The 14368-nt window shown below is 32.4% G+C and overlaps 1 protein-coding gene across 19 annotated transcripts in view; it reads left to right on the top strand.

The window, feature by feature from the left end:
• Nucleotides 1–9369, top strand: part of RBM26 (RNA binding motif protein 26) — an 83102-nt gene extending 73733 nt beyond the window's left edge. For 13 of the 19 annotated variants that reach the window (XM_059892293.1, XM_059892287.1, XM_059892292.1 and 10 more), the window contains 3 exons: nt 283–1448; nt 2089–2147; nt 6135–9369. In XM_059892293.1, coding sequence (XP_059748276.1) covers nt 283–372 — 90 coding nt within the window. In that variant the 3' untranslated portion in view covers nt 373–1448; nt 2089–2147; nt 6135–9369. Of the gene's footprint in view, nt 1–282; nt 2148–6134 lie in introns of all 19 variants that reach the window. The other 6 variants (XM_059892281.1, XM_025000144.2, XM_010810887.4 and 3 more) reach the window with 6 other exon arrangements.
• Nucleotides 9370–14368: the final 4999 nt, after the last annotated feature.

Here is a 14368-nt window from a genome sequence, read left to right as displayed (position 1 = left end):
GTATAGAAGATGGCATAATTTGATGAAGAGAGGCAGGAGAAATGGCATGTACAAAGGCTTACAACTTTGATTTTTTTTTTAGTGTCTGTGATGTAAGCAGTAGAATAGATAGTATTGAGAAACCTTTGAGTGGATAAAGGTTGCTTTTGTTTCTTGAATGGTCTAACTATAGAAATACCTTTTGTATTCGACTCTGTTGAGAGTAATCAGTATTTAAAAGTGTCACCTTTTTTCTTTTCTTTTTTTTTTTGGGTAAATTCCTAAATGCATTTTAACCTAAAGTTTCAGGAAGAGTCTTTGGTGGATGATTCATTACTTCAAGATGATGATGAAGAAGAAGAGGACAATGAATCTCGTTCTTGGAGAAGATGATTTGACTGATCATTGATCTGCATATGATAGAACTCTACCTGTGTTTCATTAGTATTATCTAATGTACTTTTACATATTTGTAAAAACAATTTTTGGTAAAATGTAATGAAGATGGATTTCACAAATAGACAAAAGAGAAGAAAACTACCTTCTGAATCCTGTATTTTGAAAGATTGATGTTTGCGTTTTATTTCAGTAAACAATTGGTAAAGACATCACACTAGAAACATATGCAATGTTTTTATTACATACTTACTGAACATTACAGAATTATTTGGGTTCTTTGTAATTTAATGAATAGGTCTGAAGACTTAATGACCAATACTTGTTATAACTTAGAGAATTTTGTTTTACTCCAAATAAGGAATGAATTTGCATTTAAAATCTTAATGAATGTTTTCAAAAAATGAATAGATAACATAGTACTCTAACTAAAGTCTCCAAGTTATGTATTCATAATATTACATAGTAGTATGCTTAGGCTTTACTATGTATTAGCCTTTTGTTGGACTTGTGTATGTATTTTACCATATGGGTTTTAATGATAACGGTGTATGACTGCTTTGCATTTGAGTCCTTATGCATTCAGATGTTAAAAAATAAAGTGGAATGGTCTCTTGAAAAGAAAAGAAAAGAAAAAAGCAATGACAAAAAAAAAAGACAATGTTCCTTGATTTAAAAAAAGAAAAAAGAAAAAAAAAGAAAGAAAAGAAAAAGAATTAAAATAAATAGACCATTCCAGATGGTGATCTACCCTTCTCCCCAGTTATCACAAAAGGAGCTATAATCACTAACTTATTCTTAATAATGGTTACTGGTACCTTTACAATAATGTACAATCCATTGTTTAAAATTTATACCACTTCAGTTTGGTTTGATCCTATAAACTTTCAACAGATGTCTTAAAATTTAAAAGCAGGCTGATTAGTTTGGAACCAGACTTCAAGTAGAGATAACATTTGGTGAATAAGAAAACATCACATTACATTTTGGATGTATGAAAGAAAACTTGACCATTTGAAGATGTATGAATAAAGAAATGTACTATAGATACTACTTTAGGAAAGCACTGTTTGGTAAGTGTTCCAGTCTGATATTTTAAGTGTGCATTTCCTATACTTCTATAAAAAAAATCTTTGACATTTGCAACAATATTGTGATTTTTAAGTGGACTTCTCTCATGTTCTCTGACAACATGATCATTGAAAGTTGATATAGCAGTTTCTAGGAAATAAATGCGTTCTTTGTAGAATGGAGGGTGGGAGACTACATATTTATCTTTTAAAATTTATCCTTTTGGTTGCAAGTATTTCTGCCCCTTCTGAGATTACAGTGATTATATTGAAAATCACACACAAAAAAACTTTCTTCCCATGGTGGGGTCCTCACAGTCACAAACTGTAATTTCACCACCATAGTCTTTTGCCAGTGGAGTAGCTCATGGATGCTGTTCCTCTTTTTCTTTTCTTCCTCCACTTAAAGTTGTATATATACTCCCAACGGTAGTTCTGTTTCATAGGAACGTTTTGGCTTGCAGTTGATGCACATGTTTATATTTAAAATTTCACTGTCAGATGTCTTTTGTCACAATAGTGACTTTACTCAGAACTTCTTTACTATACTTAGAGCTGTGATATATTTTTATGTATAGTCTCTTGTATGTTGACTATGTGCTATTCTGATTCATTAGGTAAGTTTGTTTTCTTTTCTTTTTAGTAGTCGTGAAAGATGCCAAATTGGCAGAGGCTCACGTTTCTTCTCTTTACACCAAACAGGTATTATAAAGAAAGAAAATCTTTCAAAGGCCAGTTAAATCTCCATACTGATTTTTGGCTTTATAATTTGATTAGCAAATTTTAGTGTGCTATTGTGTAATTATTGTAAAATTCCCTTATAATGTAACTGAAATTATATATTGTTTATTTAAATTCATAAATAGCTAATCACTTTCCCTATTCTTAAATTCTGTCATAACCTAAAATTAAAATGTTTTACACCGTGTTGCTTTGAATGAATCAGAACGCAAGAATGTTTTGATTGGGTCCTAAAGTATGGGGATTAAATATTAGCAACATTTATCAGGTTCATAATTATATTTTTATTATCATTAATATTTTAATTGTAAATATTATTTAGTATTAAATTGCTATTGGATTTTTTAAATTAATGAGTATGTTTATAAAAAAAATACTAGTACTCTACATGTACTTTCATGTGTTCTCATTTAAAACTTAAGATATCCATTTTACAGGTAAGGAAACTTAGGCTAATAGAGATGGAATGACTTGCCCAAAGTGATAGCTAGTAAATAGAAGGACTAGATTTGAATACAGGCACTCTGATTTCAGTGCCAGCTTTTTTAAAAACTATGTTGCTACCTCCTTCGTAATTATTGATCGGGCATGAGATTGTGTTTGCAGTAAATGTAGTAGATGTTACACAAAATTACTAGTCTTTGGTCATTAGCCAGTTCATACCTTAACCATCCCTTTTAATACAGCACTTTGTTCATATCTCTGTTATAGTACTTATGTTGTAATATAGTTTATCTGGTTTATATGTCTGTCTTCCCCACTAGATTACAAGCTCCTCTAAGAAGGGGACCATGTCTTATTCATCTTTATCTCTAGTGATTATCATAAAACCTGGCTCATAGTGGACATTCAGTTGTTTGTGGGATGAATTAATGAATGAATGCATATTTAAATCTCCAATAATGGAGTGACAATTACCTCCCTTGTTAATTCTTATCAATTTTCCAGAAATCTTTCTTGAAGGTCTTCTCAATCAATTGGGATCATCTTAGTAAACAGTTGATTCTGTTAAGTATTGTACCAGTGGGGTTTCTTACAAATAGTGATGGAGGAGTATACACATAGTCTTAGCGGAATTTCCATAGCAATTAGTAAGCTATTAACATTTTGGAATATTAAATGTCTATTTCAGGAGTAAGATAGCCTTTTGGTTTCTATCATTGTGTAAGAACAGAAATGTCAAGAGCCACTAATCTAGTCCATCCCATTAATTTTTTATATTCAAAGATGAGCAAGTATAGAGTACTGGACAAGTGTTAAGAGATTTAGCTTTTGTTCCCAAGCTCTGTAACTAATTCTCTGGCCTTAGAAAAGTCTCTTAACTTATCCAGGGTTGTTTCCTTGTCTGTAAAATGAAAAGGGTTGGACTAGATGATCTCTTCGGAGAAGGCAATGGCACCCCACTCCAGTACTCTTGCCTGGAAAATCCCATGGACGTAGGAGCCTGGTAGGCTGTAGTCCATGGGGTCACTAAGAGTTGGACACAACTGAGCGACTTCACTTTCACTTTTCACTTTCAGGCATTGGAGAAGGAAATGGCAACCCACTCCGGTGTTCTTGCCTGGAGAATCCCAGGGACGGGGGAGCTTGGTGGGCTGCCGTCTATGGGGTTGCACAGAGTCAGACATGACTGCTGCAACTTAGCAGCAGCAGCAGATGATCTCTTAAGGTTCCTTTCACATCTTTAGTTTCCCTGGTAGTATATTAGTGTTTGATCTAAAACAGTTTAACATATCTATACCAGTTCTCCCTACCTGTTGTTGCTGTTACTGTTTCTATCATCAGTAGAAGCAACTTAGATTTGGTTATGATAAGTCATACAGTGTGTCTTGGTACAGTTTTGTATACTGTTCCAGATGTTTGCTTTTGCTACACAAATTACATTTAACCTAAAAAGTATAGATTAACTTCTGTATTCGCACTTTTTCTTCATACTTACAACTTCCTTTCAGTTCTAAACTCAGAGTTTAGAACTCTTTTTTATTATAGTATTTACCTAAAACTTGAAATACATTTTTTAATTCTGCAGTTTTCCTTAGAAGTTCTTTGCTATAGTATAGATCTGGGCTGAAGTGGGAATGAAGAAGGAATTGAGATGTAGACAGCTACTTTTTTCAGGAAAAAATGGAAGGAAATTATATATCATTTGTTAAAAGATTGATTAGGATTACCTCAAGGGATGGTGGAGTTGTCATTTTACATATTTCATTCAGTATCTTATGTCTCTACATAGCAGTGTTGTTTTAAATGTTATTGGATAATTGTAACATTTAAAAATTAATTTTGGTAGTTAACCAGTATTCAGCATTTAATGAAATCGTGTTGCATGAATGGGATAGTATTCCATAGCTCTTGTTTTATTTTGTGATATGATCAAATGTATCAAACGATAGTTTACTATTAAGATAAGACTTCACTGTTTTAGCTGACTACCTGTGAAAAGTATGGTTTAATTGGAGGAAATTTCTTCTTACTAGAACTGTTTTATGGGGACTGTATTTTCAGTCTTACTTGGAACAATACTCACTGGTTCTAAAGGTTATAAAAAGAAAGCAAACATTTGCTCATCTAGTATGTTGAAATATCAATGGCTATTTTAGAGTATCATACAAACTATCAATTTATATTTTCTTTCTTTTTTCCTTACCTGTAGTGTAAACTAATTATAGAAAAATAGTTTTAGTCCTAGAATTTATGTAAACATTTGTAAGATTTTTTTTTTCTTCCCTTACAAAAAAAATCTTAGCATTTTAAAACAAAAATGTCCTGTGTAAAAGTTTTGGCTTGTTAGCTTAGTTCAGTAAGCTTGTTAGCTTATTTGTGGTCCTTTACAGTGCTATTCCCATTCTTCTGAAACCCTATATGATTAAAAGTAGAAATTTAATCTAGGGATAAATCATGAACATACAATATTTGTAAGGCAGAAAGAAAAAATTTCCTTTTCCCATATTTTCAGAAACTATCTTATTAACTTTTGAACGGGCTAGTTGCTCTAAGGTATGTATACAGCATACAGGCTTTTAGAGAAGAATAGATTTTTTTGCTCTCTGATTATTGTATACCTATCAGATGACAGCAGATTATCTGACAGATAATCTGACAGATCTGATATCCAGAATAGCTATCTAAAAGACCCAAGAAAGAAAGAAACCTTGGTGAATTTGATTGACATGCATTAGTAATTTCTAATGAAAACGTTATACTTATTCAGTAGAGAAATTCCTAATTTGGTTCTTGCATTTTATCAGTATTATGTACTTATTAGATTAGTATAATTGAAGCATTTTTTACTTTTTTGTACCAATTTATGTTTCTTTTCTAACCCTTCCCTCCCTGTTACTTTATTTCATCCATCCTCTTATCTCATCATCCAAGTTAGTCTTCTTTTGTATACCAAACACTGTCTCATTTTGATATGTTCCTTTTTATTTACTTTTGTTGTTTATCATTATGCTTAGTATAGTATTTTATGTCATACAGTGTGATTGAAGAATGAAATGGTTATCCCATGGAGTTTAAGGAAATTACATATATAGCTCACGATTATTTTGTAGTCCTTGGGAAACTTAAGACAATTGTTCTTGCTTTTATTTTTTTATCAATATCTTGAAATTTGTTAATGATTTCTTAAAATTGTTACTTTTCCAACCCACACTGATAAAAATTTACTATATGGTCCATGATGACATTTCCTAATGAAAAATTTGGATCATAACCGTGTTGCCGAGCTGTTATCTGTGCAGCTTAATGAAGCGTGTTGCAGAGAGGTTTTGTTAAAATCATTTTAAACCATGGTTGATCTTTGTAAAATTTGTCTGCAACTTTCATTTTGATTCTTTTCTCAGATGTAATGTTTTTAAAAAGTTAAGGTCATTGTATGGTATGATTCAAGTTTTAGATTTATTTACTGTTTTCAAAGTTTTTTTTAATAGTCTTCTCTTTTTCCAGCAGAGGGAGATCATCATTGCCTGAATTTAGCTTTGTGACTACAACAGCAAGACCTGTTCCTGTCTGGAGACGACTGTTACAATAATATGACACTATCACTTTATGTTTGCCCTTTATCAGTTTGAATAGATGTTTACATGTACCATAATTAGCATTTTTATTTTTCCAGTTCAATTTTAGGGTACATCTGAGTCCAGAAGTAAATCTGAGTGTGTGCTTTGTCTGATCTTATACTTAAATGTTTTCTCCCCTTTATAGCTGTTTGTTTTTAAACACTCTAAGAAGGAAAAACAAATCCTCTTGGTTTTCCTAACATGAGATGAGTTTTCAGGCTCAGCCAAGTTGAAATTGTATCTAGGAAATCTATAAAGCCATGATACTATGTTCATCAGCATGAACAATCTAGAATGATGAAAATGATTAAAAAGTTAAACCGTGGTTTGGCTTTACTTTTTCTGGGCTTTAGGATACATTTCTGGAGTTAGGGTGGTTACTTACAATAATTTTGAACAAATGGTTAAAATATTTTTTTCACATGGTAATAACTTGCCTGTTTCTTCTAAATATATTTATTGAAGTCTACACCAAGGCCACTTACCCAAATAATTTTTAAAAAATTCTTAACTCTTCAAAGTCAACAAGGAGAATAATTTGCCTTTCAAGTAATATGGGATGATCTGTGAATTATAAATACTGAGAAATATCTAATGAACGTCTAATTTACACAGTGTTTCCTTGTTTTCTTCACTTGCAACAAAGACATCAAAGACAATCTTAAAAGCAAGGGGAAATAGTGTGTGTCTAACACTGTTAAAGACTGTAGATTTCTTGCCTTAAGAGGTGTATGTCCGTGTTCTTTATTTATAAGCAATATGGTGTAGAATTATTTATAAAGAGTGAAGTTAAATTTTATTCTAAATTTTCACCCAAAATACCCTCTTTATAATGAGCACCATAAAGTTTTCAGAACATTAATTTCTTAGTATTCCTTCTTGGATTCTCATTAACATTTTAGAAGTTAACACTTGATCACAAGTTTTCATTAAGAGTCCAAATTATATTTGATTCTCTTCACCCTTGTTTTCCTTTTGTTTTTAGTTCCATTCAGCCATGCTCACATTTTCACCTTTTTGTGCAAAGTTAACTGTTCTGCAAGCACTTTTTCTTGAGTATGCATTGCATTTGTCGCCAGGAAAAAAGAATGAATATGTCAGACATAATGTAAATTATCTATTTTGATTCATATTAATTGAAAACAGCATGGTTAATGTAGGCTTGGTTTAAAGGAACAGTAAGTATTTTGGAAATTTTTCTTATGTATGACCTTGTAGCCTACAAGGCATTTTAAAATTAGACTTTTGTATTAGTTCACATTGTAAACTAACGTGTGGCCACTGGGAGTTTGCAGATATTTTCCCAGATTAGTTCAGTATTTTTTCTTTGTAAGGAGAGCTTCTCTCTCTGTGTAATAGTTAGAATAGCTCTAACGTGCTGGGCTGAAAACCCAAAGATAATTCTCTGAAGAGACCGTACTTGGCTGTTATCAGCTTTGGGTTTGGTTAATAGCTGTGGATCACATACCACTACTCTCTCTTATTTTGTCATCTTCCTTTTTTTTCACCCCCTTGTTTTTAAATTAAAAAATAAAGCAAAATGAAATTGAACATGCCATTGGGAATCAGAAGTTGAGATGATTTAATTCTCGTTAAAATCATTGCACTTTTTGAAAAATTGCTTTGAGATCTGGTAGGTCAGGTACATATTTTAATAATTTCCCATATGTTTATTAATTAAAGATGAGGATTTTCATTATTTCATTTTCCTGAAGAGGATTCTCATGGAGCTATATGTAGATAACTGTACAGAATCACTTTTGTGTAATTGAATGAAGCAGTTTACCTCTGCACGATTGCATTATGAAAGCCTTTTATATATCTTTATATTTTTCAATATACTTAGATTTTACACTATTAGCTGCCCTAGTCATGCTATATGTGTGTTTTTTTTTTCAAATAGAGTTTATAAATATTTGTGCTCAAAGTACAGATCAATTGAATATTTTTGGTCTTGTTTACAAGAGAAATAATAACTTTAAAGCGATGCAGCCCCTCAAGTGTCTTAGGAAAAAGTCATTGGTGCTACAAAACCTTTCAATATCATTTTTCAACCTGTTATCCAGACTTTGCTGAGCTTAAATCTATGATTGCTTATAACTTAATCTAATCTAGCAGCATAATTATAAAAGTGGTCTGTGATGAGCCAGGTAAAGAGCCCAGCCAATTAGAAACACCCTGTAATTTAAAGAGAATGATGCAGAATGACATACTAATTGGTGTCCAGCTTCCCAGAAAGAAAACATTTTCTTCAATTTGTCAGCAGCTCTTTTGATAAGAGGAATGGTTAATATGACTAGACTAAAAAAAAAAAAAAAATGATACGTTGAGCATGGCTCAGTTTTCCCAGTTGCAAATGGAAAACTTTTCTAATCCTAAAAAATGGTGTAATCCTCTTCTGCATTCAATTCCCATCTGTCTTTTACTCATCAGGAGGCAGGGTAATTCTTAAATATTTATAGAACATTTGATGAGTTGTAAAGAGATGTATTATTTACATTGTACAAGTTTTGTGTTGATGTGCAGATTTTCTGCATCTGCAAGACTTCATTCCAGCATCTTAGTGAATGTTCTTAGGATACAGTTTTTAAGTATCAGCAAAGCATTCATAGATGTTTACTTTTGATTCTCAGAATCCTGAACCTGTTTTGGGTGTAATATTACTTCAGAACATGTCTGGCACAAGATTTCCTTTAATAGTGGTTTAGTTGAACTCAATTTCTGTGGATTGTTGAACCTAAAAGCACCAAAGGAATTCTTTCTTGTCTGGAGACTGGATTATTCCAATTTTTAATACCTGTGCCCATAAGTATCCCATTTCATGAATGTGTGTTGGCATGGGGGGAAAATTCCCTGCTCTTTGAGTGGAGCGAAAGTAATTGGTTAAGCTGTAGCAGCTTTTTTGTTTATTTTTAAAGTGATAAAACTTGAAAATGGTAAAACTTGAACTAGAAAACTACTCTTGTATGCCTAGAATGTTTATAGTATTATGTGTTTATGTGGGGTTGTCAACATTTTTATTATTTATAGTTGAATTATGTTGTTTTGTTTGTTAATACCCATAATGTTTATTATTTTTATATTTTGAAAATTTTTTAAATAAAATAGTCTTACTAAAAGCAGTTGTTAACTTTTTAAAATTGTCCTGCATTTTGCATCAATTATATTAACATAGAGTAGAAAGGAGAATTTGCAGCTCTCAGGCATTGCACAGTTGAAAATTCTGAAAATATTTATATGAAGAAATGGCTCTATATTGCCTCTTCCTCTCTTCACAGCCATTCTCACTTAAAATTGTTTTAAATCACCTTTGGTACCAAAGTGTTCTTGACTCCTTTTGTCACACATATACAAAAATCTTCCGTATCCCTTTTCTCCCTAGTTCCTACCTATTTATTGCTGGAAATGTTCTCTCTATTTCATTTGGGGACTAAAAAGTTTCTCCTTATCATGAGTGATTGTATAACGATACTCTAATATCAGAGAAGGACTACCATAGATTCTGAAGTGAAATTAGAGACATGAAGCATTTCTGTCAACCTCGAAGGCCAATGAAAGTTTTCAGAACGTCCCTCCATAATTTTCAGTTTTCATCTGAATGTTTATTCTCCTGATCTAATTTGATCTGCTTTTCCAGCATTCAACATGTTCATTTCATGCTTTTATTGAGTGAACAGTATTGTGATATTTTTTGTTTTTGTTTTTTTTTTAATTGCAGATATTCCTTCTGTTATCTATAACATGGGTTAAATAAGTTTGGTAGTTGCCTATCTTCCACTGTTTCTACAGGAAAATACATTATCATTTCAAAGTGCATAAGTCGATAAAAATCCAATTAGAGATCTGGTTATGAAATAGAAGTCTCTGGCTTGAAGTAGAGGATTTTGGTTAATACATGATGACAGTAAAATTATTAAAAATTATATAATATGTGGAATATTTGCAGAATAATCATGTTAGCCTTCACTTAACCTGGGAAATACTTCTGTATAGAGTATGAGTGGATTTGGTCTTTTTTAATCCTGTAAAAAATCACATATGACATACTGTCGAAAAGCTAGACATTCAAAATAAAAAGACAAAGAGGTAGGATGATAGAAAGCCTGTCATTTACAAATGATCCCCAGACATTTTAAAATGGGATTATATAATGCATATTGCTTTGTCTTTCGGTGTATGGTAATAGGTTAATATACCATTTTTAAAGCCCCTCCATTTGTAGATGACTCACAGTGTATTGTCTCCTCATTTGGGGCACTTAGGACTTTTCCAGCTTTTATTTTATTGTAAATAAAGCCATATCCTTAAACATCTTAGATTATTTCTTCAAGATATTTTCTCAGAACTGCTGCATCAAAGTACATTATTTTTTAAATGATATACTTTAATTTGATCTTTTATAGGCAGATAGGTATGAACACCTATTTTCATAATTTAGCTTTGGAAAAGACCATTCATTCAGTTTTCTTTGTAAATGTGTTGAACTTACTGAAATTGTTCTAAACATAGCAAATTAATGCTTGTTATAGTGGTTAAGCTCTTTTTATTTTCTATAGTATGTTGTGGCAGGATTTTATATTCCCTACCGTAGCAGTTTGTTTCCCCCTTGAGAAGTACAGATTTGTATACTTTTGTCACAGCATTTTATAAACTTTCAAGAACTTACACAGTCTTATAACTAGTCTTATTGGACAGTAGGGCAGATAACCTTTGTCTTTATTAAATAAGTTAAAATAAATGAAAGAATAAGGACTGGAATTTCCACTTCTTAATACCATAGCCACTATAAGAATACTCAAAGAGGTATCAAATAATTTACAGTAAAAACAAACTCCCCTTATTTTTTATCTCAGCTCTGCAAACTGCTTCCAGAAAAATTTGTCTTCCCCATGAAGTTCATGAACATTCGTGATTGAAGTACATAAAGAGAAGTAAACTGTGAAAAAAATTACGTAGAAATGAGAAAATGATGAGTTCCATATGTTTCCTTATATAAAAGTCCATTTTTAGAAGAGTCATTTTATTCAAAATAATAAGATTCCTTGCAAAATATTGCTTGAATATTTTCCTGAGCTATCCATGGTCATGTTTTATCTAATATTTTTTCTAATATATAATATGACAGTTCCAGTATTCAAGGGTTTTACAGTGTTATAGCAGAGTTTTCTTAAATTGATCATTAATTTACTTTTTATATATCTCAAATGTGTATTATTGAAGTACTATGCAAGAACTTGTATTCAGTGCTGTGAGAATCATTCTGATAATCTGAAATATAATATGCCCTGTATTTGTGTTGAAGATTTTGAATTTAGGTCATGGAGTTAATGAAAAGACCAATTTTATATTTCTGACTTCAAAGAGGGTACAGTACAAATTACCAAAAAGTAAACCTTAAGAGTCTCACATTTTGACCTTCTTTTTCCTAATGTTAAAATGCTATTTGTCCTTAATATCTCATTTAAATCAGAATTTTCAGGGACATTACCAATCTATTTTTTTTTTAACTAACATCTGTGACTTAAAACTTAATAGATACCCTTTATTTTTTTTTAAATTAAAGTCTGTGTTGGAGAAATACTTAGAAATTATAACTGAAAGTTTGGAGTTAGAAGCAAATTTGTACTAAGTTTAATGCAGTATTTTGCTTGTTTAGGGTTTTGGTTTTTGGTGATAAATAACTAGTAGATGATGTGCCAGCTTTACATTTTTTTTCTTATCAAGTTAATATTCAGAATTAACAAATTAATGATTAAAAACGAGATCTCTGGCATTTAACAGTTGTCATGTCTGCCTAAGGTAAGAATTTAAGTAAAAATCAAATAGGTATCTTGACAAAAACACTGAATACTGAACCAGTTACTAGTCATGACAGTCCTCATGCATGTCATATTTAGAATAGTATGAAAACTGCATATATTAAAAACAATTGTAACCAACAATTCAGTCAACCTAAAAGAAGTAGGTCTTTTAAATTTTGTTTTGTCAAGGTCTCCAGTGGAAAGGACTTCCCTGGTGGCTCAGACGGTGAAGAGTCTGCCTGCAATGCAGGAGACCTGGATTCGATCCCTGGGTTGGGAAGATCCCCTGGAGAAGGAAATAGCAACCCACTTCAGTATTCTTGCCTGGGAAATCCCATGGACAGAGGAGCCTGATGGGCTATGGTCCATGAGGTCGAAAAGAGTCGGGCATGACTTAGCGATTAAACCACAAGCAGTGAGAAAAGGAGAGAATTCCCAGAGTGGGAGTGCTCACAAAGGAACAGATCCATCTAAGGTGCCAAGGATGGGAAAAGGATAGGCTATAGATTTAGTCCTGCATTTGTGGAAGTTCTGACCTGGAAGCAAGTAGTACATTTTCATTTTTCTCAACTGATAAGCTTTATGTAGCACCAAAAGACAAGGAAATTCCATGGAAAAGCATGTCTCCAGAGCACATCTATTCAGGGTCCTACCTGCGTTTCTCATGGGAGAGCAAGATGGGGATTATGATAGCAATTTGAGCTAGTTCTTATGTCCCTCCTCACAAAGAGCTCTAATCTGACAAGAGAGCATAAGCCATACCATTTACGCCTAATGTCCGGATTTGATGTCCCAGATTTTTTTTTTTTTCCTATTTTTACTGTGCTGTGTACGTAACCTACCTGTAGTAGTTCTTCCTCAGTTGGACCTGGAAATGTTCCAAATGTGAACAATTACGTATGTTCCAAATGTGAACAAGTATGGTGTACTGCATACAGTAGATAGAAAAATCATTTGTATTTCTAAATACTACCTTGGAATACAAGGAGGCTGGAATTAAAAATACAGTGCCAATTCTAGTAAATGAAAAAGTCACATACTTAGGTGTAAATCTAACAAAGTGTGTGCAGGACTTGTCTGCTGAAAACTACAAAATGCTGATAAAAAGTATCAAAGGAGACCTAAGGAAATGGAGAGACAGTCCTATGTCAGAAAGCCCAAAAGTAAATATGTCAGTTCTCCCAGAACTGGTAAACAAATTTAACACTGATAACACAGGTTTAACATAATTTTGTGTGTGTGTGGACACAAGATTGTACTAAAATTTATATGGAAAGGCAAGAGAACTAGAATAAAACAATTTTTTAAGAGACTAGTAAAGTGGAAGAAATCCAATTTTAAGAGTAATTTTATAGCTAAAGTTATCGAGACTGTTCTTTTTTAAAACTTTTTATTTTGTATTGGGATATAGCTGATAACTATGTTGTGATAGTTTGAGGTGAATGGCAAAGGGATTCAGCCATACATACACATGTATCAATTCTCCCCCAAAGCTCCCTGACTATCTCTTCTCATCCTTCTCCTGGACAATCATAAGCTTGATCTTGAAGTCTCTGAGTCTGTGTTTTGTACGTAAATTCACTTGTATTATTTCTTTTTAGGTTCCACATAGAAGGGATGTCGTACAATATTTCTTCTCTAAACTGGGCTCTTTATGGGAGAGATAGACACAGATCACTGGAATAGCATAGAGGTCACAGGTGCACATGAGTATGTCCAACTGATTTTTAACAAAGTGCCAAAACAATTGAAGAAATACAGCCTTTTCAACAAATGGTCCTAGGACAATTGAACATTCGTTGGCAAAACCAAAATGAACCCTGAGTTAAATCTTACACCTTACTCAACTCAAAATGGATCGTTGACTTAAATATGTGACTATAATAAGAAAAAATCCAGGAAATCTTTGGAACCTAAAGCTAGGCAAGAAAAGTTCTTAAGACGATACCAAAAGCTTAATCCATAAAAACATGATAGATTGGACATCATCAAAATTTGAAACTTTTGCTCTGTGAAAGAATCTGTTAAAAGGACAAAAAGATAAGCTACAAAGTAGAAGACGACTTGCAAACCATGTTTCTAGTATATGTCAGAATTGGTATATAGATTATATAAATAACAAAGCTCAAGAATGAAAAACAATCCAAGTAGAACATAGGCGAAAGACGGAGCTGTTTCATCAGAAATGACATTCAGATGGCAAATAAGCTCATGAGAAGATATTTAACATCTTTGGCCATTAGGGAAGTGGAAATTAAAATCACAGTGTGACATCACTACATACCTATCAGAACGGCCAAAGTAAAAACCGACGTCAAGG

This window comes from Bos taurus, chromosome 12 (assembly GCF_002263795.3).
Source record: "Bos taurus isolate L1 Dominette 01449 registration number 42190680 breed Hereford chromosome 12, ARS-UCD2.0, whole genome shotgun sequence".
In the NCBI taxonomy this organism is placed as follows: Eukaryota; Metazoa; Chordata; class Mammalia; order Artiodactyla; family Bovidae; genus Bos; species Bos taurus.
The sequence above is the reverse complement of the archived record's forward strand: the minus strand, read 5'-3'. Positions and strand labels throughout refer to the sequence as shown.